The sequence below is a fragment of the Rhagoletis zephyria genome, unplaced genomic scaffold (assembly GCF_001687245.7).
Source record: "Rhagoletis zephyria isolate East Lansing unplaced genomic scaffold, Rhagoletis_zephyria_1.1 Rzeph_scaffold_04321, whole genome shotgun sequence".
NCBI classification, from domain to species: Eukaryota; Metazoa; Arthropoda; class Insecta; order Diptera; family Tephritidae; genus Rhagoletis; species Rhagoletis zephyria.
In genome coordinates, this window is record NW_016161404.1 from 4,165 (window position 1) to 28,686 (window position 24,522).

The following is a 24,522-nucleotide window of genomic DNA, read 5'->3' on the forward strand; positions in this document are numbered from 1 at the left end:
TGTTTCTTGCAGGATATAACAAAGGGCTTTTTAATGTGTATAGCGTTAGTGAAAAATTATTGTGGGCTTTACTTACGCGACAGTAAGCAAAGCGTTGTAAGTAAAAAGACGACCGACACCCCGCATGCTGGAAGCCCAATTTTTAACCACCTTTTCAAAAGGGCCGTATATCGGCAGAGGTTCGCGCAATCTGGATTTCTAAGGCGTACAAAGTTTCCGGTTCGCTCGCATAATGCAATGACTTTACGTAACCCTAGATAAAAAAAAACAATCTATTGGCGTTAAATCGCACAATTTCTGTGTCCAACCGTTGGCTTATTTCGATAAAAACACGTGCACCAAATGTTTCCTTCATTAAGTCGATTATTAGAAGAACTTATAACGGATATCATCTTTTGGAGCTTAGGAGTTTCAGCCATTTCAGTGCATCAAAATTCGAATAACAAATCAATCTCTTCGGCTCTTTTAACTTGTAGCATTATGCGATGTATTGAGGTCATAAGTAAGCTGCCGGCGAAATTAAGGCAAGACACGTAATTAGAAAAATGTTGAAAAATAGAAAAAACGGCCAAAGCGAAAGCAATTGAATACTTCTCATTGATTTGATTGAATTTGAAATGTAAACTACTCACAAAGCAAACAAAAATTTGGCCTCACGGAGGCGCATCTAAAGAAGCCAGCAAATACTATTTCATACACACAAATAGATAAAAAAAAATTGCACAAAACCATGAATGCCACTTCGAGACATGTATGCCAGCATAAATACTTGGTTGATTGAATTTTTCATTCTCTTACTATCCTTTTTCTAATTCTACAAATTTAATTTTTTATATGCATATGTATGTATGTATGTATGTAGCTTGGTTATTCACTTACCGCACTGAGAACGCACTGCGTCGCGTCAGCTGTACTTCCTCCTTAACGTGGCGAAATGAACGCTTCTGTTGATTCTTCTCACGATCGAAATCAATCGACATAACACGTTCCAACGGCTGATGGCAAATGATGTCGCGATCCGACACGGATTTCATATTCCGTATTACATACGTGCCGCCGAAACGTGAATGCCGCATCGCAGGCGGTTTGGTGTGATGCCTTTGGCGTTCACGGCGACGCGCAGCCAGCAATTCCTGTTCGTCGCGTTGCTTCTCGGCGATGCTGCGTTGCAATGATGCATCCGCAAGGGATTCGGCTGTCTGTTAAATGGAAAATTAGCGTCAGTTACACACGCAATATTTAATGTCAGCTAGGTCGTGCTGATGCCCGAATAGCTGAGGCGGTTAAAATATGAGGCTGTGTGTGTGGGGGGGGGGAGGTGTCAGTGTCAGTGCATGTACGGAAATGTGCTGGAGATTTGGGTGCAGGTGGTGCGTGGCGTGCCTGCTATGCAGGTGACCTGGTTATGCAGGTGAATGCAATAGTTTCAAGCTGCAGCGAGGAATGTGCGTTATGTTCAGAATTGCACATGGCGAGAAATGCGTGAGCTGCTTATTCGTTATGGTTGTTGTGGTGTTAATGCTGTCAGCGTGCAATATTGTGTGCCGCTAGGCTGGATTTAATTGAAAAGTTGATGGGTAAAACGGTTTAGTAGCGATTATAACACGACGAGAAGAAGAGCGTTACAAATGTACGATTATGGCTCACGGGCGAAAATGTAGTACGGTAGTAAGATAATAATAGCTAGCAGCTGCTAGTAAAATTTAATGGTTTGCTAAGTAAAACAGACTTTCCTTAAATTAAAAATTCTTTTGACATCAATACAGCAGAAAGCTATAAAACATTGTCGTAAACGAATTTCTGTCATCACTTGTGAAATTCGCTTTGGAAGCCAGATGATTTCGGCGTTTTGTCATTTTCGTTGTCTGAAAAAAGGGTGGCACAACGTGGAAGCCGGGTTTCCTTTGAATCAAATATGACAAGGAGTGCTGGAAACTCGAGCGTACTACATATCTTCTGCTGTGCTAAAAATGAAACAACTACTATAAATATATATAATTGACTAGGTTATTATAGCTGTTATAGCGTTTAGGGAGATACGGGTTACATATGGTGCCATCGAGAAAGATTTTACTAATCGGGCTTTTATGGCTTCTAAGGCACTGATTAGGTGACTACAAAGGGCACATTGACCGTCTTTTGGTTGTTTCTGAGCATGTGGCTTTCACGTCGGCCACCAAAGGATTCTTCTAAAGCAGTGAGTATGGCCTCTATCGGTTCTGATAAACATTTGACTCGGGTGCATTTGGAAAAGTTCCTTGCATTAAGTTTCCACCGCCAAGCCTCTTTTTGACTGCGCTGCCAGTGTCAGAAATTGTGAATGCTAACTTTAACATTAGTTATAGGACGATTTTAAATAACTCTTGAAACTCTTTAAAGTTCAATTTTAGCAACTGAATAGTTTTATAAATTTAACTTCCTATGAGCTCCCGGTCAGAGGGACGGAAATTACATGGAAGTAAAGAACCTAGAAGTAAGGTACTTGTAAATCGGAACAATCGAAATCCATTTACCCACTGCGAAGGGAAGGTACTTTGTATAGTCAAGTGAAAATAAGAGGGACGCGACATTTTGACCAGTTTTGACAATTTTTCTGTTTTTTTGTATATTTTTTTTGCAATAATAATGTAGCTCGTTATCTAGCAAAAATCACTTTTCACAAAAATGATATTCTGATGACTTAACTGTCTTCGGTGATATTAATGCTGACTTTGTATGACGCTTCACAGACGAATTTGCTATTAAATTGCAAAGTCATTAATTCCATCAGTGATGACAGGTACCTAAGTCCCAGATGGGTTCTAAGATCACAAAGTACTTTTTGTGCAAATTGCAGATAGAGGGTACTGAATATAAACCCTCGATATAGGTCTAAATTTCTAACTTTTTAAAAAAAAGTTCAACAAAATGTTACAGCAAAACAAACCTTTTGATTAAGAATTTTTAGAAAAATTCAAAGTATGCAGTTTTATAGCCCCCTCTATTTTGGGTTAATAAGGTGTAAGTAGTAAGTTGCTCAAACTCGCTTTGATTTTTGATTATTTTGTTTTGTTGAAGGTCTCACGCATTTTCTTCTATACAAAGTATGTTCGACAATTTTTTTTGGTATGGAAGAAAATAATAACATCATCGGCAAAAAAATAAAAATTATCAAAAATCAACAAGATCTTGAAACTTGCAACTTATTAGAATTCAATGGGCGTACTTAGAATTTTTCTAGAAAATTTTTAATAAAAGGTTTGCTATATTGGTAAAATATTTTTGAATTTGTCTAATTATTATACAAAGTTTGAAATTTGGACTTATATGGTTTTTGTTAGATAATGAGCTGCATTTTTATAAAAAAATAAAAATAATAACAATTAAACAAACACAAGAAAATTAGCCAAAATTGGTAAAAATGTGGAGTACCTATTATTTTTTACATGACTGAACCTTGAGAAGGGTTTAAAAGCGCGTTTATAATTTTATTTTTAGATAGCCAGGCGGACATAAAGGCTCTTGTCAGTAAGCAATTCGGTATTACTATGCTGGGAGCATTGCGGGATCGTGGGTAACGCGCCCGCCGACGAATTGGCAAGAGAAGGCTCATCGTCCGTACTTGTTGGACCGGAATCGTTTTGCGGGCTCAGTTGATCCCCCTCGAGGCTTAAAATAGAATCGTGGGTAAACTCATAACGCCGTAAGTACTGGGGAGAGATAGGGGACTTTAGACAGGCTTGACCTTTTAGTTATCCTGTCGCTAGGAAAGACATAAATGTTCTTGCTTGTTAGCTATCTGACATGCACCCCATTGGTTTTTCCACAAAGACAAACTGCCGTCTTTGCCTTGAAGACGAAGAGTCGCCGGAGTACATTATGTGTGATTGTCCGGTATTGGCCAGACTAAGACTGAAATACTTCAGTTCTGCCACAGTCGATGCCCTTAAGGTTAGGAACTCGTCTACCAAGAAACTTTTAGCATTCATAAGGGAGGCTAATAACATCTAGGGGCCGCCAGGGTCAGGAACCATCATAGGGATACAAAAGATCTTCTAGGTCGCGGTGGCCCTTTCTATTACACTCAAATTTATATTGGGAACAAAGTAATCAATAAGCTAACCTTTTTCAAAAATTCCCACTTTTTGTTTAAGGTATTTTGGGCATCCATGATAAGTTCTTATTTCACTTGGATTTGCATGCTGCTGTATACATACATACATATATCTGCTAGCTTCAATACTGCTTTAATCCGATAAAAACAAATAATGAAGATGGCATACTTCAAAGCAAACACTTCAATAGTCTAACATCATTAAATAAATTCCAGCTACTCATCATGCCAAGAAATCTCGGCAACGCCAACGCGCTGCTCTTTCCAAATCACTAGGTTTTTTTTTTATTGTGAACATTTTCAACTCTTTAGTGCCCACCTCCTGCACCGCTAGTCTTCCAGCTTTCGCCGCGTACTGTTATCCATTCACCCACACAGAAAACTTCAAGTTCATAGTAACCTCATCGTTTACTCACTTGTTCGCGATAAAGCAGACACAAAATCTCCAAACCGTGCAAATGAAACTGATGCTCATCCGGCGATGACACCACGAACAACACCAAATCCATCAGACCAGACTGATGCAGCGCCCAGATAACTTGGTCATGCAGACTGGCATCATTATCGGCACGACATTCTGCCTCCGGATTGGCTGGCACTTGAAGCACGTTTCGTATCAGCACAAGGACGCGTTCAATCATCAAGCTCTGCTCCTCGCTGCGTATCGCCCAGTCCTGAAAATGGAAAAGGACACATCAATAAAAACATTTTATAAGCACGACAACAAATAAAAAGCGAAATAAAACAGAAGCGTAGAATTAAAATTGTGCAAGAAATAAATATTTTGACGAGCAGTTCGACATAGCGGCCGGATTTCTATGCAAATCCTTTGGACTAAGACTAAGTAGCAACATAAAATCAAATAAGTTGCATAGAAATGTATTTTAACGGTTTTTCCAAACGTATTGGGGTACAAAAAGCAATGAAATGGGAATATGCCTGCTTTGTGCGCCATTAAACGGTTGCCAAGCAGAACGAATGTGCTATCATTAGTTAGGCAATCGTTATAAATCTAAAGTCGAAATCAATTTACTTTCAAGCAGGCAAAAATAACAAAGCGGCTTAGAACAAAAAATTGCAGCGGAGAGTTGAAAATTGAAGGCAGTACACATTGGAGAGAAACAGAATAGGGATGTAGTAGGAGTAGCAGCGACTTAACTAAGTATGTCTATGTCCTTACAATATTCCACCCTCTGCCTGCCTTGCATACAAATATGAGCAGCGTTTTTTTTTATTGCTTTAAAATAAACTCGCATTATGCGCAGTAAAACAGCTACAAAACATCGTTAAATAAACTTACTTCAATATGGGTATAAGTATGGCAAAATCTATTGGGACGGGGACATTCTGCGTACTGGCATATTGTTGCCTCCACAAAGCTGCAGCACTGCCAAATGCAGTTTCTATACCTTCGCTAATACTACCTATATGTGTAAATATAAATAAATAGTTATTCAAAACAAAACTAACGGTTTAAATGACCAGTTTACTTGCAAAAATTGAGAAAATCAAGAAATTTCTAGTGCAAATCGCACAAAATCTAATTTTTATTAAGGTATAACTTCTTGAGCGGTCCGACCTAAAGCTCGGGGTTTTCAAACATTGGTCTCTAGGTTGTGAGGAATAAAAAGGCAGGTGTTAATTAAATGTGCCAGTTACCAAATACAAGGAAAAAGGCTGCTTACAACTGTATCGGAATTTCACGAATTTTATAAGAAACTTGAATTTATGGGTATAAAATATACTTTTCAATTTTTCAGAAAAAGAATCCAAGGTTAAAGGACAATGTACTACTTATCATTGCTGAAAGATCTTCTTGAGAAAACGCGTGATTAGTGCGTAAATTTTTTACTTAATATTGGTTTTTCGCTGAGCACAACCAATCAAGGCCAAAAAAAATCATAAGCACTGGTGTAATATTTTGTGTTTGTGTATTTGGGTCTGTGTAAAAAATGTTCAACTCAAAAAATTATTTTAATGGTCAGTACTGGATAATCCTTACTGATATATGTAAATGCGAAAGGTTTGTTTGTTACGCTTTCACGCTTTAACTACTCAACCGATCTTAATGAAATTTCGCATACTGGTGTCGTTTAGCCCAACTAAAAGAAAGGGTAGCTTTTATCTCGATTAGACAAAGGGGCGTGGCACCTCCCATACAAACGGAATTTTTCATACTGCATACCTCTGGAAGTATTTGTGGCATACTGGACCTTGGTATGGAGATATATGTATGTATGAAATCAATACTATACTCACGGAAAAAATGTGGGTTCTTGGATTTTAGATTATTTAGAAATTTTAGATTATTTAGAGATAATTGCATGAACTACATTTTTGTCTAACCTATATTTTTATAACATTTTTATGGTGACCTTTGACCTTGAATAATTTTTTTTAAGGATCTGGGATCGATAAGGCCTTTTCACATTTCATTTATAAAGATGTTCGTAACATTCGAACCAATTTTACGCTTTATGCGAGTTACTGCAATCTTGAAAATCTAACTTGATCGGGCTAATAGAACAAAATTTTGAAAATATGATTTAAATAGAGTAACAATTAGAAAATATTAGTTACGCGGGTTATAATGTACTTCAATTGGGTTGACAAGTGATCATATATGGAAAAAAATTGTGCTACTATGTTGAAAAAAAAATATAGGAAAAATGTCCATCTCAAAAGATTTTCCCATATACACCTGGACTTTTTCTCAAAGTTCTTATTAAAAAGGTTTGTGTTGTTTTAAAATTTTGTTGAATTTTTCTACCTTTTTTATAAAGTTTGAAATTTTGACTTATGCGGTTTTTGTTAGATAGTGAGTTGTATTTTTATAAAAAAATAAACATTAAACAAACAAAAATAAATAGCCGAAACTGGTCACAATGTCGTGGCCCTATTATTTTTCACATGACTGTATGTGGGCGTGTCCAACCCCGCCCACTTTTACATATTACACTTCTTACTTTTAACCAGTGTTGCCAAGTTTTGAATTTGAAAAAGCACTAACATCCTAGAAAAGTCGCGTTTTTTCTCGAAAAAAGCACCCATTTTTTTATAGGACGGTTTAATGGACTTTGAATGCATACAAAATTTTATTGTAGGTATGCCGATTCAAATTAATAAAAATTAATGCTTCTTGCTCGGCGGTCGAAGATTCGTTATTCATTTTACTGTTAGGAGATACTGGAGCTTTTAATATTCGTAAGAAATATAAAAAAATCAGCCCAAATTAAAGATCTAAAGATCGATTCCTGGTCTCAGAAACATGGACGTTTTTGCAGGCAATGGCAAATTATCGTATGTGATTCTGGCATGATTGAAAGTGCTGCCACTTATTTTTTTGACAAACATATGTTCTATCGCTTATGATTGTCATCGTACCATGATTTTGTTTCCATTTTTTTAAATTTCCATACGAAAATTCCTATTGCTCCATATTTAACTTCCATTTTGGTTTCAGGTTTACAGTTTTGGTGTCTTCAAACTAAAACAAAACGCACCAAGCACCAAACTCAAAAATTTTCGCGTTTCGAATTAAGAAAAGCACTAAATTTAGTGCGAAAAGCACTAAGTTGGCAACAGTGCTTTTAACAGACCTTAGAGTAAAAATTTTATCCCGATATGTTCGCCGACGCTTAGTCTTTTTTAAGACTCAACAAAATCTATTTTCGGGCGCCACGATTTGACTTGGTGGGAACTGTTGGTGGACATTTTAATGAAATGATTTCTTTCCATTCGAGCCAATTATAATGACTTTTCAAAACTGCTGATTTTTGGTGTTTGGGTCTTTGCCAAAACAATGCAAATTTTTTACAAACGTAATTAATACATTTTTGCAACTCATACCGATCTGTCTCAAAACCCTCATATTCAATATATTTCGCTATTGCACCCAGCAAATTTTGAACTTTTTGGAAATGCGTACCGAAATTTTCACGCCAAATCTCAAAAACATGCAATCGACAAAATTCGCAGTGTTAAGTTGTGCCTAGAAACATTTTGAATTAGAAAATTAGATACATAAATCAAGAAATAAACATGAAAAAACTGTAGAAAATAAAGAGCTCGGATAAGGTTATGGAATACTACGCGAGTCTCTGCAGATCAATGCATCTACACTAGGGCTGTGCGATTATTCGATTACTCGAGCAAGTTGGTTAATCAATTATTCGGTTAATCAATTACTCGAGTAATCAAGATTTTGATTACTCAAAACGATGATTAATCGAGTTACTTGATATATGATTACTCAAAAAAATTATTTTGCTCGTTAAAAGAGTTTGCTTTGGAAAATGCTTATTTTCTTTTTTAAATTCTGTATATGAAAAAAAATTTTCGTTTTAATTTTTGAAAACAGAAACGTTGTTTTCAAAGTATCAAGGAACTTTAACTACTTTATACATATGTAAAGAGTTGAAATGTTGATTACTCATTTTACTCGAAATGTTGATTAATCATAAANAATAACTGAGTTATTTACTTTATGGTTAATTAAAATTTTGAATAATCAATTAATCGCACAGCATTAATCTACACTGAACACTTTTATAATCTTAAAATATTCACAAACAATATGTACATAAAAATATTGAGGGCCGATAGGAGAAAGAAACACGCTTAAAACATTACCTAAATACTTGCAAGCCGAACCAAGAAACACACAAAATCCTACTTTTCTAAAACAACGATTTGCATAGAACACAACAGGAATTATCTAAAATTTTAATTATAGAAATAAAGTCAATACCTTTACGTACATATCCATTGTATATAATTTTAACTCACTCGGCTTTTCACAATATTTTAATTACGTTAAATCAAATTCAATTTTCAGCGTGCTGATGCTGTACAAACAAAACGAACAATTGATGACACTTTTGTTACTTTTTTCAGAAACAACCGTTAGAATTAAAACAAAAAATATATGACAATATGAAGTTTGGACAAAACTGATTGCAAAGCCTATTTTGGTTCAACAATTTTTACATACGTTTTTTTAATTTTAGCCTATGGCAGCAACCACTGTACGTCATTTTTAGCTCAAAAAACCTTACGAATATTAAAAAAAAAAAGGTAAGTGCGCCTGGGCCACGCTGGAGAAATGAAATTTACGTTACATATCTATTTTGTCTCATAACCAATATACATACATGCATACATACATATGTACATCTGCTTTTGCATAAGGTTATATTTTTTGTCTTTTTTCTATTTAGATCCCTACATCTACCCCGGTTCCTTAAAATTATATTTACGTATGTATGCTATTCTGTTTTCCTTTATCTTCATTTTTATCTTTATACTCTGTCGATAACAAAATCGTTAGTAACATCCAACAAAATATCGATACCAAATCAATAAAAATATCGATAACAAAATCTTAGAAATTGGATAAAAATATCGATAACAAAATCAGTTAAAATATCGATAACAAAATCGCCAAAATTATCAATTACAAAATCGATAACAAAAATCGTATAGAAAAACTATAAAAATATCGATAACACAATCGATAAAAAAAGTAGAGAACAAAATCAATAAATAATCGATAACGAAATCGATTACAAAATCGATAACAGTACCGATAACAAAATCGATATAAATAGCGATAACGACTTGAATAAAAATATCGATAATAAAATCTACAACAATATCGATAACAAAACCATTAAAAATATCGATAAAAAGTATCGATAACAAAATCATTAAAAATAACGACTAAAAAATCGATAACAAAATCTATAAAAATATTGATAACAAGATCGATAAACATATCGATTATTATATCGATAGGTTCCAAAGATATCGATAGCAAAATCGATAACAATATCGGTAAAAATTACGATAACTAAATTGATAACAAAATCGAGAAAAATATCAACTGCTGTATCGATAAGTCCCTAGAATCCCGAAAATCTCTAAAATCCCAAAATAGTTCACAGATTGAGTCTCTGTGTCTCCATCTATATCCCTTTCTCTATAATAACCTTTATTTTAATATTTCTTCCTATATCTTCATCTATACTTTTATCGGTATCCTCCTCCTCATCTCTTTCTTTACATTTATCTTTGTTTTTACTTTTATGTTTATCATTTTCTTCATCTACAAATTCCCTTTCACCTTTGCCCATATATAGCTAAAGGGTTTAAATTTACATTGATCTTCATTTCTGCCTTTATCTGTACGCATCTTTGTTCTTGTTTTTATTTTTACCTTTGCCTTTATCCTTTTCTTTATCTATATATGTAGTCACCTTTACTTTGGTTCTTGTATTGGTCTTTTTCTAAATGTTATTCTTTAAACTTTTATTAGCAAGTTTTTGTTAAATTCATACCATGTGCATACACTCAAGAAGCACTTGTTTCAGCCCCAACCATTTCCGTTGCATCATTTCCGTTGCACCATTTCCGTGTGCATTTTCCGTTGAATCCGCCAATTTACTCCCAACCGCCGCTAAAGAAGTTTCAATTCAAAAAAATCAAGTCGTGGTCATTTTTTGAATTACTGTATGTATGTGAAAAAAAAATAAAAATTTGTTTTGAAAAGTTAAATTACGGCTAAATTAGGAGCCATTTGAGAAAAATTTACATTCCTGATTGTTGATTGAGTTAAAGACTTAAGCTAGTCTGGGGCGAACATTTTAAATTCAATTTTCCCGTGTTTCGCTAGCGACACATTTACATATGTATGTATGTATGTATAACAATAAGCTCATCGAAAAAAAAAATAACACTGAAACGGATATGCCAATGCGATAAGACCGTTTGTAAAAGAACTACAGAAACTTTTGGCCATCCAAAAACCAAATATATATAACAAACAACAAGACGAAGTAAACATTGACAAGCTGAAAATAGAAGGAAGCAAAAGATAAGCGTGTGCAGCAGCAAATCGAGGAAAATCCCTTTGTATTGCTCCCTGGAGTGATATGACTGTCATGACAATCGGTTCCAAATGAATTTATGGATTGGAGGTCAGCGCGCAAACTTAGGGTAAACGGAAGAAAACTGAAAAAATGTTTATTGCGATGGCATGCACGCAAGTGCAAAAGAGTGGAGAAACGTAGAGAAATAATGCATATAAATTTAAATAAGTCGATTAAAAACCGTAGTAGATTTAGTGCAAACTGTATGCAAAGTTTATTGAAGCGCCAATTTATGGACATGAATCGCCATCTCCCCAATTTCAATTAAAATTTTGTGTAGCGAAATAAATGAATGCTCTTAACTTCTTCGCATTATTCAAGCATTTATAATTAAAGTGACCCTTTAGAAAATGAATATCAAGGTCGTGGCATTTTCATCGCTTTGTCAAGAGCCAACATTCACTTTGCGGTACGTTCAAGCAAAAATTTAATTTTGCGAGATTCGTGGTGCTTTTACTCCTCTGTTTCTTTTCAAAAGGAAAAATTATTAATATTTGCATGCCCCCATAAATGAGTATTTAATAATTTGCTTTTTGTCCAACGCAAGCAGGCAAACGAGCAAGATGCCTGTGTGTGTGTGTGTGGCTTGGACAAAATAAACAGCAGCCTAAAATAGGTGTTGCCAAGAGAAGCAGCTGGGTTTTAAAAGCGCTGCGTGGAATGGCCACCGCGAAAACATTTCTACACTTAGCAATTTGCAGTATGTACTTATGCATGTACATTAGGGTGGTCCAAAAATGCATGTTGGGGGGGAAGAGTAAAGAGGGAATATTTATGCTCTCACCCACTAGGATTGTTCTATACCGAAAAAAAGTATACCAGTATTTTTTTTATTATGAAATCAAAAAATATTGAGAGGTCGTTTAGAGCGCCCAAAGTTTTCCACGTAAGTATTTTATATGGGGAAAAAACCACTTTTCGTAGAAATGGCACAGAATTCTTAAAAACCAATATTTTTCCATTAAAAAACTCTGTTTCTCTGCATACCCAATTGTTTATTTAACACTTTTTCATTGCAATCAAAATTTATAAGTCCGCCAAAAACCCACACAAAACCCGAAGAATGCAAGGGGCGACCAATAAAAAATCGTTAGTATTAAAAAATTGTTAAATAAACAATTGCGTATTATTAGTAAAAGTTTCCTGAAGAGAAACAAAGCTTTCCAATCAAAAAATTTTGATTTTCAAGAATTCTATACCGTTTCTACGAAAAATTGTTTTTCCCCATATAAAAAAAGGAAAAATTTGAGCGCTTTGAGCGACCTCTAAATATTTTTTGATTTCAAAATAAAAAATAGGGGTACACTTTTTTTCATTATAGAACAATAGAAGAATAGAGGTGAGATCATAACAATTCCGATTTTACTGGTTTTGGACCACCCAAATGTACATATGTACGGAAGGAAGAGAATAATGGGTGTAAGCAGCAGAAAATGGGAAACGTTTCGAAAGAGCGAGTGCATAAAGAAAATGAAAGCGGCAAAGCTTCTAGTTTTTTGGCGATATAAGGCGTGCTTCCTCGTACATACATACAGATCCATATAAACTAGATGTAACGTATGAAAACACTGGATACAAATATATATTCTCGCTATTTCACGAGGGCAGCCATGTTTTTAAATATTTTATTTGTTTATTTGTAAAGTTTTTTTAGAGGTCGCGGTGGTCGGTTTTTTTTATAAAAACGCTGCTGTTCACATTTTTTTTATTTTCTTGATATGTTAAAATGCAGCTGAAAATGTGGTTTATTGGGGAATATTCCCTTAATTACATACCTGTCTTGATCAGTTAGAATGGGCCTGGTGCCCGAAAATATGCTCTTGAAAAGATACTAGTAAAATTAAAATTGGGATTCGAACGTTTTACGCATTGCCATGGGTTGGAACTTGTTACCAGGGGGTTTCTGGGGTTGCTAATTAGGGATCTGAAGTCAGTTTTTCTAAATTCAAAATAGCGGATACGAAATGGCGGTCCACTTTTTAAAAAATGATTGGATCTGTTCGAAACCCGGCACTCGAGAGTTTTTGTGGTCGCCGATTACGAATCTGAAGTTAATTTTTTTTAATTCAAAATGGCGGATCCAATATGGCGATCAAATTAAAAAAAAAGTACTAAAATTAAGACGTTGATACTGAACGTTTTAAACATTGTCAAAGGTTAAAACACGATTCCAGTGCGTGTCTGGGGTTGCTGATTACGAATCTTATGTCAGACTTTCAAAATTCAAAACGGCGGTTAAGAGTTCCAAACTAATCCAGTCATTTTTTTTTTAAGTTGGTCACCATTTTGGATCCATCATTTTTAACTTTGAAAATCCGCCATTATATTCGTAATCTTTATAAATACTCTATCGATAACAAAATCGATAGTAACATCCAATAAAATATCGACAACAAAACCGATAATAATATCCATAACACAATCGATAAAAGTATCCATAACAAAAAATTATTGTTGCTTTTCCACAATAAATTTCTTATTAAAACTGGCCTCGAGGTCAATAAAAATTGTTGAACATAACAAAAAACGATAAACAAAAATTGATAGCAAAATCGATAAAAATATCTCCAGCAAAATCTAAAAATATCGATAACAGAATCGATAAATATCGAGAAAAAAACGATAAACACCGACAAATATCGATAACAGAATCGGTAAATATCGATAAAAATCTATAAATATAGATAACAAAATCGATAAATATCGATAGCAAAATATCAAAAAAAAAAAAATCGATAAATATCGATAACAAAATCGATAAATATCGATAATAAAATCGATAAAAGTGTCGTTAACAATATCGATAAAAATATCCATAACAAAAGCGATAAAAATATCGATTGAAATATCCATAACAAAATCGATAACAATATCGATAGCAAAATCGATAAATATAGATAACAAAATCGATAAATATTGATAACAAAATCGATAAATATCGATAAAAAATATCGATAACAAAATCGATAAAAAGAATCGATACGTATCGATAGCAAAATCGACAAAAAATATCGCTAACAAAATAGTTAAAAATATCGATAACAAACCGCTAAAAATATCGATAACAAAATCGATAAAAGTATCGACTATTATAACGATACGTTCCGAAAATATCGATAAAAAAAGCGATAACAAAACCGATAAAAATATCGATTATTTTATCGATAAGTCCCAAGGATACCGAAAATCTCTAAAATGCCAAAACAGTTCCCAGATTGAGAGTCTGTGTCTCTTTATATATCCTTCCCTCTTTAATTACCTCTATTTTAATCTTTCTTCCCCTATCTTCGTCTTTACTTTTATCGGTATCCTCATCATTTTATCATTCATTTCATCATTTCACATTTTATCTCCATCTACATATTTCCCTTCACCTTTGCCCTTATATATATACATGGGCGTAGCCAGGTAGGGGCAGGGGGTGCTCGAGCCGCCCCCCCCNAATTTTATTAATAATAACAATCCACTTTTTAATCTCGTACATGTAAACTTGCATGCATACATACATATTTACTTAAGTATAGAGAATAACATATGCATGCATGGGCGTAGCCCTGACTTTCAAATTTTCCTTGTATATATATAAAGTAGTACCCTGAAATGCCAGCTTAATAGGGTCGAGGCCCCCCCCCTAAATTTCATTCTGGCTACGCCGATGTATATATACATATGTATGTAAGTAAAGTGTTTAAATTTACCTTGGTCTTCATTTTTGCCTTTATCTTTACGCATATTCGTTTTTGTTTTTATTTTTACCTTTGCTTTTATTCTTTTCTTTATCTATGTACGTAGTCACCTTTACTTTCATTCTTGTATTGGTCTTTATCTAATTGTTATTCTTTAACCTTTTATTAGCAAATTTTTGTTAAATTAATACCATATGCATACACACAAGAAGCACTTGCTTCAGCCCCAACCATTTCCGTTGCATCATTTCCGTTGCACCATTTCCGTTGAATTTGCCAATTTACTCCCAAACAATCAACCGCCGCTAAAGAAGTTTCATTTCAAAAAATATTCCGACGAATTGATAACCTTCCCCCTTTTTGTGGAGTCGGTTAAAAAAGCCACAAGCGCCGAAATATTAGTATGGTCTTTCTTGTTGTGCGCTGTCGTCATGACGCTGCGCTGTGAATTGAATAGACATCATATGGCCTGCTGTATCCGCTTAGAACGACAAATTGCAATTCAGTACTTCAACTTTCGGGTTTTTTCTTTTAATGTGTTTTCAAACACTTCCCAATCACGAAAGCTCTTGGAACCAAATAATAAGTGAAGTAGCTATGTGGCGATAATCATTTGTCGCCGTTTGAAATGGCAATGCAAACCGGATGGTATACATATGTAAGCAAGCACTTTTTAGAAAAAAAAATGTCGCCTGCTCGCTGGCTGTGCCGGCCTTTGTTGGCTTTTTTACAACGCTTTTTTCATCTGTCAAGATGAAAAGTTCGTGTGCAATGCTTAATTTAATCTGCGCATTGAGTGCGGATTTGTGGTCTAAATATGCGTGGTCTAAAATAGTGAGAGCGTGTGGGTGGCGTTTTGGTTCTTTTGCAAGCTTTTGGTGTTTAGCGTTCGGATTTGTTTGCTTGTGCGGGCATATGGATTTAATTTTGTATAATTAAATTTACTTTTGAAGCTTGTGGTTACATAAGATTTTTTGCACACTTCTTACCGTTTTCTTTGCGTTGTAAACGATTTAACATTCAAAGCGACAAAAGTTTTATTTTCGATGTGAAAAGTTTGCAAGCTTTAAAGGCCACAAATGACTTCATTTAATGGCATGACTGTGTGCGTGTACTTTTGATGTAGGTGGCGAAAATTCGTTTCATTTATTATGCAATACACACGCTTAGAGAATAAAGTAATTCTGGTTGTAATAAGCAATTGCAAAAATAGAGCAGAACCGTTTGTACATACTGAAAATGCATACATACATACATAAATATGTGTGTGATTGTCAGAATAACTCAAAAAATGTTGATTTTCCTGGAGGATCATAGAATTAGACTTATTGTATCACTTCCGCCAAAATGTTTTATATCTTAGCGCCTTGAAAATACTACAGCTTTTGTTAATCGACTATTTAGTCGATTAATCAGTTAATAGATTAACAAAATTTTTTGGACAAAAAGTAGGCGACTTCGCTTTGGATTTTTTCGACGGACCGCTCACAAACAACCAGTCGACTAACCGTTAATTTTCCAATTTTTTACACATTTTTTTCATTCAACCCACCAATTCCCATTTGCGGGGTCTGCAATCTACCCCCGACTTTACCTATTTGTAATGTTATCCTCCCTAAACCAACTATTATTAACCGACTTCCAAAAAAGGAGGAGGTTATCAGTTCGGCGGAATAATTTTTTTTTTATGTACATATGTTACCGCATAACTTTGGACCGCGTCAACCGATTTCGATAATTCTTTTTGCTTCGGAAAGGTAGTGTCTCAGAGGTGGTTCCATACTAATCTGATTTGGATCCGATCAGTGGATCATGAAGTATATATATATATATACTATATATATATATGTATATATATATTTATATGAGAATTGAAGTCGGTTTTGTTTTTTGCTTAAAAATTACGTGTTTTAGTACATAAATTCATCTAAAATATATTCCATATCTTCTTTTGCTAATAATAGTATTTACCACTTAGACTTATCATTTACGATTTTGGAATCATTAGCTGAACTTCTTTCTATACACAGTATGAAGTCTAGAAAGTCTTTGTACGCGGTAATCTCGCAAACTATTGAACGGATTTTGGCGAGATTTTCTCTAATATACTCTTTGTCGACAGGAGAGACTTAGAATTTGAATAGGGTTGCCACTTGCCTGAAAAACTATAACATACGCACTGTTCGTTGGATTAGTATGGATGGAGTGCAGGCATTCATATGGCTAGCTTAGAGTGAAAATTTGCTAAGTCCATTTGTAGAAATTTTACAGGAGAGAAAAATAACCTTTCAAAATATTTCCGTCAAGAATTTTGCAAAAGGTTCAGTTGCAAATTAAAATATTTGGAATTTTGTGTGAGCTTATCAAAATTTTCTGTGCCTCTTTTGGACTTAGTAAATTTGCCTTAAATTGAATATAAAAAGGAAGACGTTAGTTAATCCTTTTGGAGACATAGCGTTTTTAATTTATCTTGCTTCTTATAGCCAAATATGAGTTTTCACAAAAAAAGTGGACTTATATTAGATGAGAATGGGTCTTTCTTTGTAGGACTTTCTTTTCGTCGGCAACTAAACTGCCAAAATCTTTTAACTATTCACAATAATAATTGGATTAAAAAATAAAAGTGCGGGAATAAAATTGTCACTGAATCGGGTTTCGATACAAGTACTTTCTTCCGATACCTACTCAGTACTCGGTTCAAAAGTATCGATACCAAAATTGCTTGGTATCGGACGAAAAGTATCGAGTATGTACTTTTATTTACTATTATTTATTTATTTGAAGTGTACTATATTTTTCGAATTTTTTTGAAATAGTATTATAAATATCATAGAAAATTTTGGCAAGCCTAATGGGGCGGCCCCAGTCTGTGTCGTGGGAACGACTGACCAGGATCTGAAGTGTTTTTATGTATGTACATACATACATACATATGCACATATTCACATAATTTTGACCATAAACATATTTACGTATATTGCACTGTTAATTAGCAGAAAATCAAGTCAATTTCAACTTCAATAACATTTTATATGCACAATTAGCCACAATCTGCGGCACGCTCGATACCATTGCGCTCGCTTATCCCTCTGTCAACTGTCGCAAAAGTTTTAATGCAGCTTGGGAGCATAAAAATTGCATTTCTATTTTATCATGTGGCAAATTTAACTTTTTATCATCCGTCGCTATCAAGCGATGTCGTTGTCCGTGATTCTTGCACACAGCATGCAATTAAAATGTCAGCCTCATAAAAAAAGACAACTTTGGTGCGCCGATATGACGGCAGTCATGAACCAAATGCTCTGACGCGACTTTGGAGTTGGCTACAATATTTAGCGCAATAGCAGTTAACGCATTCAAAGCATTCGAATATTTTTGCATGTACATATGTACATACTAACATACATACATATATTCTAGCAGAAAAAGGAATAACAAAATAAAAAGGCCAAATTCAACGAGCAATAAGCATCCTGTTAGGTCACTGCATGGTGAGGGCTGAAGCGCATCAGTTTGTTGCCGCACATCATTCTCTGAGCCAAGTGTACGTGGCCTGCTCTTTTATTAATCCTTTTTAATGGCATCAAATGACCAGTTTTTATATGCGTGAAAAAAGGAAGCACAGCATTTCTGTTCAGCAAAAAGTTAATATAAAAATGAGCATATAAAAATCATTAAAAACTTAAAACTTATTCATTGCAGCTGACTCCTTTCATTTATGCATTCTCTCTTTTGCTCGACCTTTTTTGGTGCTTTAATTCGCTTACATTTGCTAATGCGCGACTGTCGGCCATAAAACTATTTAGTAATCCTTGACTTAATGTCAAGCGTTGGCGTTTTTGGCCTGGCTGGACGATGACGATGAGCAGAAGCACATACATAGTGTTTGAATGGACCTAAGCCATTACCTAGAAGTCCAGCGTTCCATTAGTACATAAATTAGATGGCAAGAAGAGACAACTTAACTTTTGCTTTTGCATTGAGTTCATTTTTTAGTTCTTCTTTTTTAGTAGCTTCTTTTAAATTTTCACAGCGAGCTGCAGTAAATAAACGGAATGCTTCTTGTCGAGTAAAGTAACTAATTTGAGTGAGATTCAGACGCATCAGTAAGCTCATATTTCTTGCGTCGAGCGCAGAGTTCATTTGCTCAGCAGTGAGATAACAAAGTTTGCCAACGTACATAATCGTATACATACATATACATTGTATGTACATTTTCATTGCAATTCTGCGTCTGTGCTTTTCTTTAAGCTCCCTTTTTAACCGCCTGCTTTGCTTGGTAGTTTACGACTTTCATTTGTTTAATTCGTTTTCCAAAGTCTGCTAGTAATTTTTTCCAACTCACTACATGGATTTACCAACACTTTTCTCCTAGCATTTCGCGCTTTTTTGCATTTCATTTTGATAATTTTTTTTTTTTTACTTAGAAAGTCTATTGAAATCTGCGTGCGGAAAATTATTTTCGTAATTCTAATGAATCTCTGGACGGTTGGGTGGTTGAAAGCGTACAAAGTGCTGGCGAAAAAACTTTTACCAAAGACTTTCACAATGCTGAAAGCGAAATGGTGCCCTTCTTTTTCCCCCCTCATTTTCCTCGGGTGTTCGCAAGGTCTCAACAGCATTGGTTATTTCTTTTTTTTTTAGTTTTTCTTTTGTATAAAAGCGCCGCTACTTATTATTTGCAAATTTATTTTCCTTATTTTGTTTGTTTTTGTTACCATTCGGGGCTAATGATTTGTATGACCAGTCGTTAGGCTTTTATGTATGTAGTTGTATATTTTTAAAACGAAGTTAAAAGGTAGTTCGCAAGAATTTTTTTAGTATTTAATTTTTTATTTTCATCTTTTGGTTATATGTTTCTCTTCATTGGTTCTTATAAGTAATTGGCGGTAAATGGTTTGCTGATGGAGTAGGCCGCAAATGCCTGTGAGTGAGCTATTCAACATAATTTGTGTGTACCGTTTAGGAAATTTAACGCAGATAAATATACTTATTTAAGGTGGCGAAGTTATTAGAGGTGCAAGTACTGCATCACATCTGTAGGATCTTAGTAAGACTCTCATAGTATGGTTTGGAGCAGAGTTGTGAAAAATGCATTAATTGTAAAATGCATAACATTTTAATGTTAATGTATAAAATTAATGCATTAAGTCATTGACATCTAATACCTAATGAAAATTTAATTGCATTAATTCCGAAGAAATATTGCTATTGGTTTTTTCATTAACATTAAAATTTTTAAATGCAATAATTTATTGCAATAAAAGTATAACATGCATTAAAACCACCATTAACTTAATTCTATTTTGAAGTAAAAATTCATTCCCAGAAGATAATTTAGGTAGGCCTTCTTAAGTGAAGCCATCCTAAGACATACCCAAGAAGGGCTGAAAAAGTACTTCCTTGCATGCCTTCTAGAAGGGCTTATCCATTTACAATTTATGCGAAAGATATTATTTAACATTAATATCCAATAAAATTAAGTTACATAACAATATTTGATATAAACCTTAAGCAAATACATTCAAAGATATATGATTTTTATAAATTAAAGAAGCAACTTTAAATAACTCCTCCAAAAGGCCTTCTGAAGTACGTCCTATAAAAGCCTCTCGGAAGGCCTTCTATGGGTAGCGAAAGAGGAAGCCCTTCAATTTGTGCCACTCCATACAAAAAAGAAAGGAGAAAGGAATGTAGAGTGGAAGGCCTCTTGATTCTCAGGAAGGCTTTCGGAAGGGCTTTTAACTCCTGAAATTATCTACTGGGGTTGAAGTTGGTAAATTGAGTTCCCGATCAAACTTAGAAAATGTCATAGGATGTCTAAGAATTAAGACTTAGATCGCGACTCTGCGATGGCAAAAATTAAGAATTATGCTTGACAATGTGGCTGTGGCTCGTAACACTGGTAAATCCAGTTCGAGCCGCGAGTGTAAGGTTTAAGTTAAATAATGTAAGTAAAATAATTTATCAATATAATTCTGAATCAATTGATTGAAAACATTGAAAATCTTAAAAAAAAGAATTACAAATTTATAAAAAATTATAAAAGCTAACAAAAAATAATATAGATAATAATAAATTCCTGCGCCAGATTGACTGTAAGCTTACGCGAGTCATGCCTTCGCGATACTTGGAGCGTCGAGCAAAGGCCATTAGTTCACGATGATTGCTTCTATCATTATGCACTGTTTTACTAGTATCTATATGCTGATGACTTCAAATCAATGTAATAGTCCTATTAAAAGGTGGTGACTGGGCGAACATTCGTTTAGCAAAGGCTTCCTCGGGTGAATAAATGATGTAATAGTCGTAGTTATGGCATATGCCTAATTGCTATTCGTTTTCAAATATGTAAATGTAAGCATTAAATGTTTCAAAAACATCTAACAATGTTTATAAGAACTTTTCTGACAAAAGAAAACATAATAATAATAATTACGAGCTCAGTGACAAATTTTTCTGACAATCTAGATTATTATAAGTTAAGACGAATTCAATCTTATTTTTTAAAATTTATCATTGATTTTTATGCAAGAAATATTCCATTATTATGCATTTTACTAGACATTGCTTTAGTACTTATGCATTAAAACGAACATGAACGCAATCTGTTTGGAAACGTGCGTCGTTATTTGGTTAACCATTAGCACTGATCGTGTACACTAAAAATTTTTACTGAAATTGCTGCAAAAGTGTCACATGCCAAAATTGTCTTGAAGTAATTCAAATCTTTTATACCACGTATATAAAGACTTTCATAATTTTACCTCTCGAAACTTATTGGGGCACATTCATAGTCGAAATAAAATCGAAAAATAATTTAAGCTAGTTATATTTTTTGACATAATTTTCAATGGAAAATCTGTCAAAAAAGCTGCACCTAACATTAGACTCGACTTTATTTCATCTACGATCATGTCCCATAATTTTTAATAAGTTGCTAATGGGGATCATTTTCTGTCAAAAATACTTTTTTCTATAAAAATAAAAACCGATTGATGAGGGATATATTAAAAATACGCAATATGCATATTTTGCATTATTATGAAAACAAAATTGCAGTTAAAATGGTACTTACATCAATATAACACAAAAGCAACATTAGTGATAGCAATTATTATCTACAAAGTTAAGCCTTTTAAGCTTGTATGTAAGAAAATGGATTGTATACTAATACCTTGAATCTACTCCATAATAATAATATGGCATAATAAGAGATTGAAGTCAGTCAAAATCTTGCAAGAGATATAATTTTTAAGCGCCTTTGAAAAGTAATATTTTATTAAAAAATTGTCAAAATGTGTATATAATTTCAAATCAAAGAAAAAGGGCAAAAGTCGCATGATTTTTAAGAAAATTTGTCAAAATAAGCTATTTCTAAAAAGTCGGTGTCAGGGGGCATCGATCTCCAAAAGGTGTCAATTTGACACTTTAGTCGCACAACCTTCGTAACACTGGACTGCATAACCAAAAAAGTTGCAGTTTTCCGGCGGGATTACAAAATTTATTATATTTGTAGACTTCCCAAAGTGTAAATCTTAATATTTTTTTTATTATTTTAATGCAAGTCTTAAAATATAATAGATTTTATAATTCCAATGCAAAAACAGCACCGATTTTTGGGTACAGATGGCAGCCAGATTTCTTCTCCATCACCATCTTCTTTAACTGTAAAAATACTAGGACTGTTTTATTTTGCTTGCGTAGCTTGCGCATATTCAACAGTTTTTTGCCTCTCCTGAACATTTAGGATTTTTTGAGTTGTCACTGTTTGGGATTCAGGGAGAGATATACGTAAAATTTGCATAGCAACATCGTATTTCTGTATTTCATACCTTTCAGAGTTCTTTGCTTTTTAAACTTGTCCACGTTTGAGATTTACAATTGGTTCTGTTGTCCGTAAGACCCTTGAAGCTGGGTATACACTTCAACCCTAATTGCTTATACATATCGCCGTTTAAAGTACAAAACCGCGTATCAACAAAATGCAAAACCGCTATGTGAGGTTGCATAAATTATTTTCTAGAGAGTAAAAACACTGATATTTCAAAATGGTTCCTTTTTTATAAAGCAATCATATTTCTGATATTTCAGGACGAATGGATAAGGATTCAGCCCTGAGCTTGTGTGAGCAAATCCAATTTTTGGCAGACAAATGTCATTCAGCGGTTTTGAAGAATTACGATACTCAGTTTTGTACTTTAAACGACGCCATATGTACATACATATTTACATGCATACATCTGTGCAAGTGATTGACAATTTTAAAATTTCGCGCGAGACTAAAACTTCGCTGCGAAATATCTGAAAGCGAGCTAATAGAAAATTGTAAAACAACGAATTTTTCGTAAAATTCCTAATAAAAGACTTTGCATTAATAAAGAAAAAAGTAAATTTTCAAACATTTCGCTACTTACGATTTCTAATCCTTTTTTCAATATGCCATATAGTGGCACCCAAACTTTGGTTTGAGTGAATGCACTCTTATAGCCCTGGAGAATTTCAATTAATTCCATAAACACGTTTGCGACTATGGAATTCTTTTGGTGGTCCATCGCGATATAATAGTAACGTAGGATTTGTTAAAATGACCAGCAAACGCACAAGCGCATCTGCATATTCATTATTTTGTACATAATCATGCAGCATATGCACCAAATCTGTTTGTAGCACTTTTGCATGGCCCAAGTGACGGCGATATTCGTGATTTTCTAAATCGCGTCGCAAAATCCAAATTAAATGCTGTAGTCAAATATGAAAAAGAAATAGTGACAAAACGAATAATAGTAAGTTATGTATGTACATATGTATAAGCAAAACATACCCTTAGGCCCTGCAGTGCGTCCGGCTCGGCCAGGTAGCGATCGTTGTCGTGGTAGCCAAGCGCCGCGCAAGTGGCATCGATATCCGCAAGTAAAATCAGACATTACTGTACAAACGAACGGTCGAATTTTCACTTTCTTTACACAAAATAGAATTTTGTTTAAATGAATTAACAATTTTTCCTACACCGCAAAACCGTCCGTATCAAACACACAAATTTCACAATTGTTTTGGTTGATGTAAACAAAATTAAATCCGCACATGAACTGTCATATGGGCGCGCCAATTTTGCGATCTGAGCGAACAGCTGATGGTGCTGAGCTGCCACTTGTTGAATGTGTGGTATTTACTTGTGTTGAGGAATTTCAGATGGCTTAAGTGAACGACGCACATTTTGTAATCGAATTTTACCAAAGGTCAGATAATACGGGACAACTCATTATAATTAGTAGCGAAAGTGCGCAACGGGGGAATTAATCTATCTAATCATGATTCATATAATGAAAAATTTTATAAGAAAAACTTTCTCTCACTCTAATTTTATCAATGACACTCCCCCTACTCCTAAAAAGAATAACAGTAATTTTTTTTTCGAATTTCTTTGCAACTTTTAAGCGAAGCGCACATTGGCGCGATTCTGTCGTTGCGAAGCCGCAAGCCCAAAAATTACAACAATGCTACCCATACATTTTAATGCGCTAGCGCACACTTGCACGATTCCGTCGCTGCGAATTTTTCGAACATTCAATGTTCCTTTCTATTGACGCGTTCGAAACGCGGCTTGCAGCGTTTTGAAGGCGTCAAAGAAGAAGAAGAAAGGTGTCACAGCAATAAAGGCAAAGAAAAAAAAACATGTACAAAAACTAATAAAAACGTTCGTAATAATAGTATTTTGTACGATTTGGGCACGCCGAGTGCGAAAATACACGAAATAAAGGGAAAATTGAGTGAATTGTACATCGGAAATCGACGCGAAAAAATCGCTCAAGTG

At 34.4% G+C, this 24,522-nt stretch overlaps 1 protein-coding gene across 1 annotated transcript in view; it reads right to left on the reverse strand.

The window, feature by feature from the left end:
* Positions 1 to 879: 879 nt before the first annotated feature.
* LOC108370568 (protein timeless homolog) overlaps positions 880 to 24,522 on the reverse strand; it is a gene marked incomplete at its 3' end in the record, with an annotated part of 26,930 nt that continues 3,287 nt past the window's right edge. The window contains exons 3-4 of the mRNA XM_017625905.1: positions 4,510 to 4,767; positions 880 to 1,199 (exon numbers count right to left, since the gene is read on the reverse strand). Of these exons, the coding sequence (XP_017481394.1) occupies positions 880 to 1,199; positions 4,510 to 4,767 (578 nt within the window). The remainder of the gene's footprint in view (positions 1,200 to 4,509; positions 4,768 to 24,522) is intronic.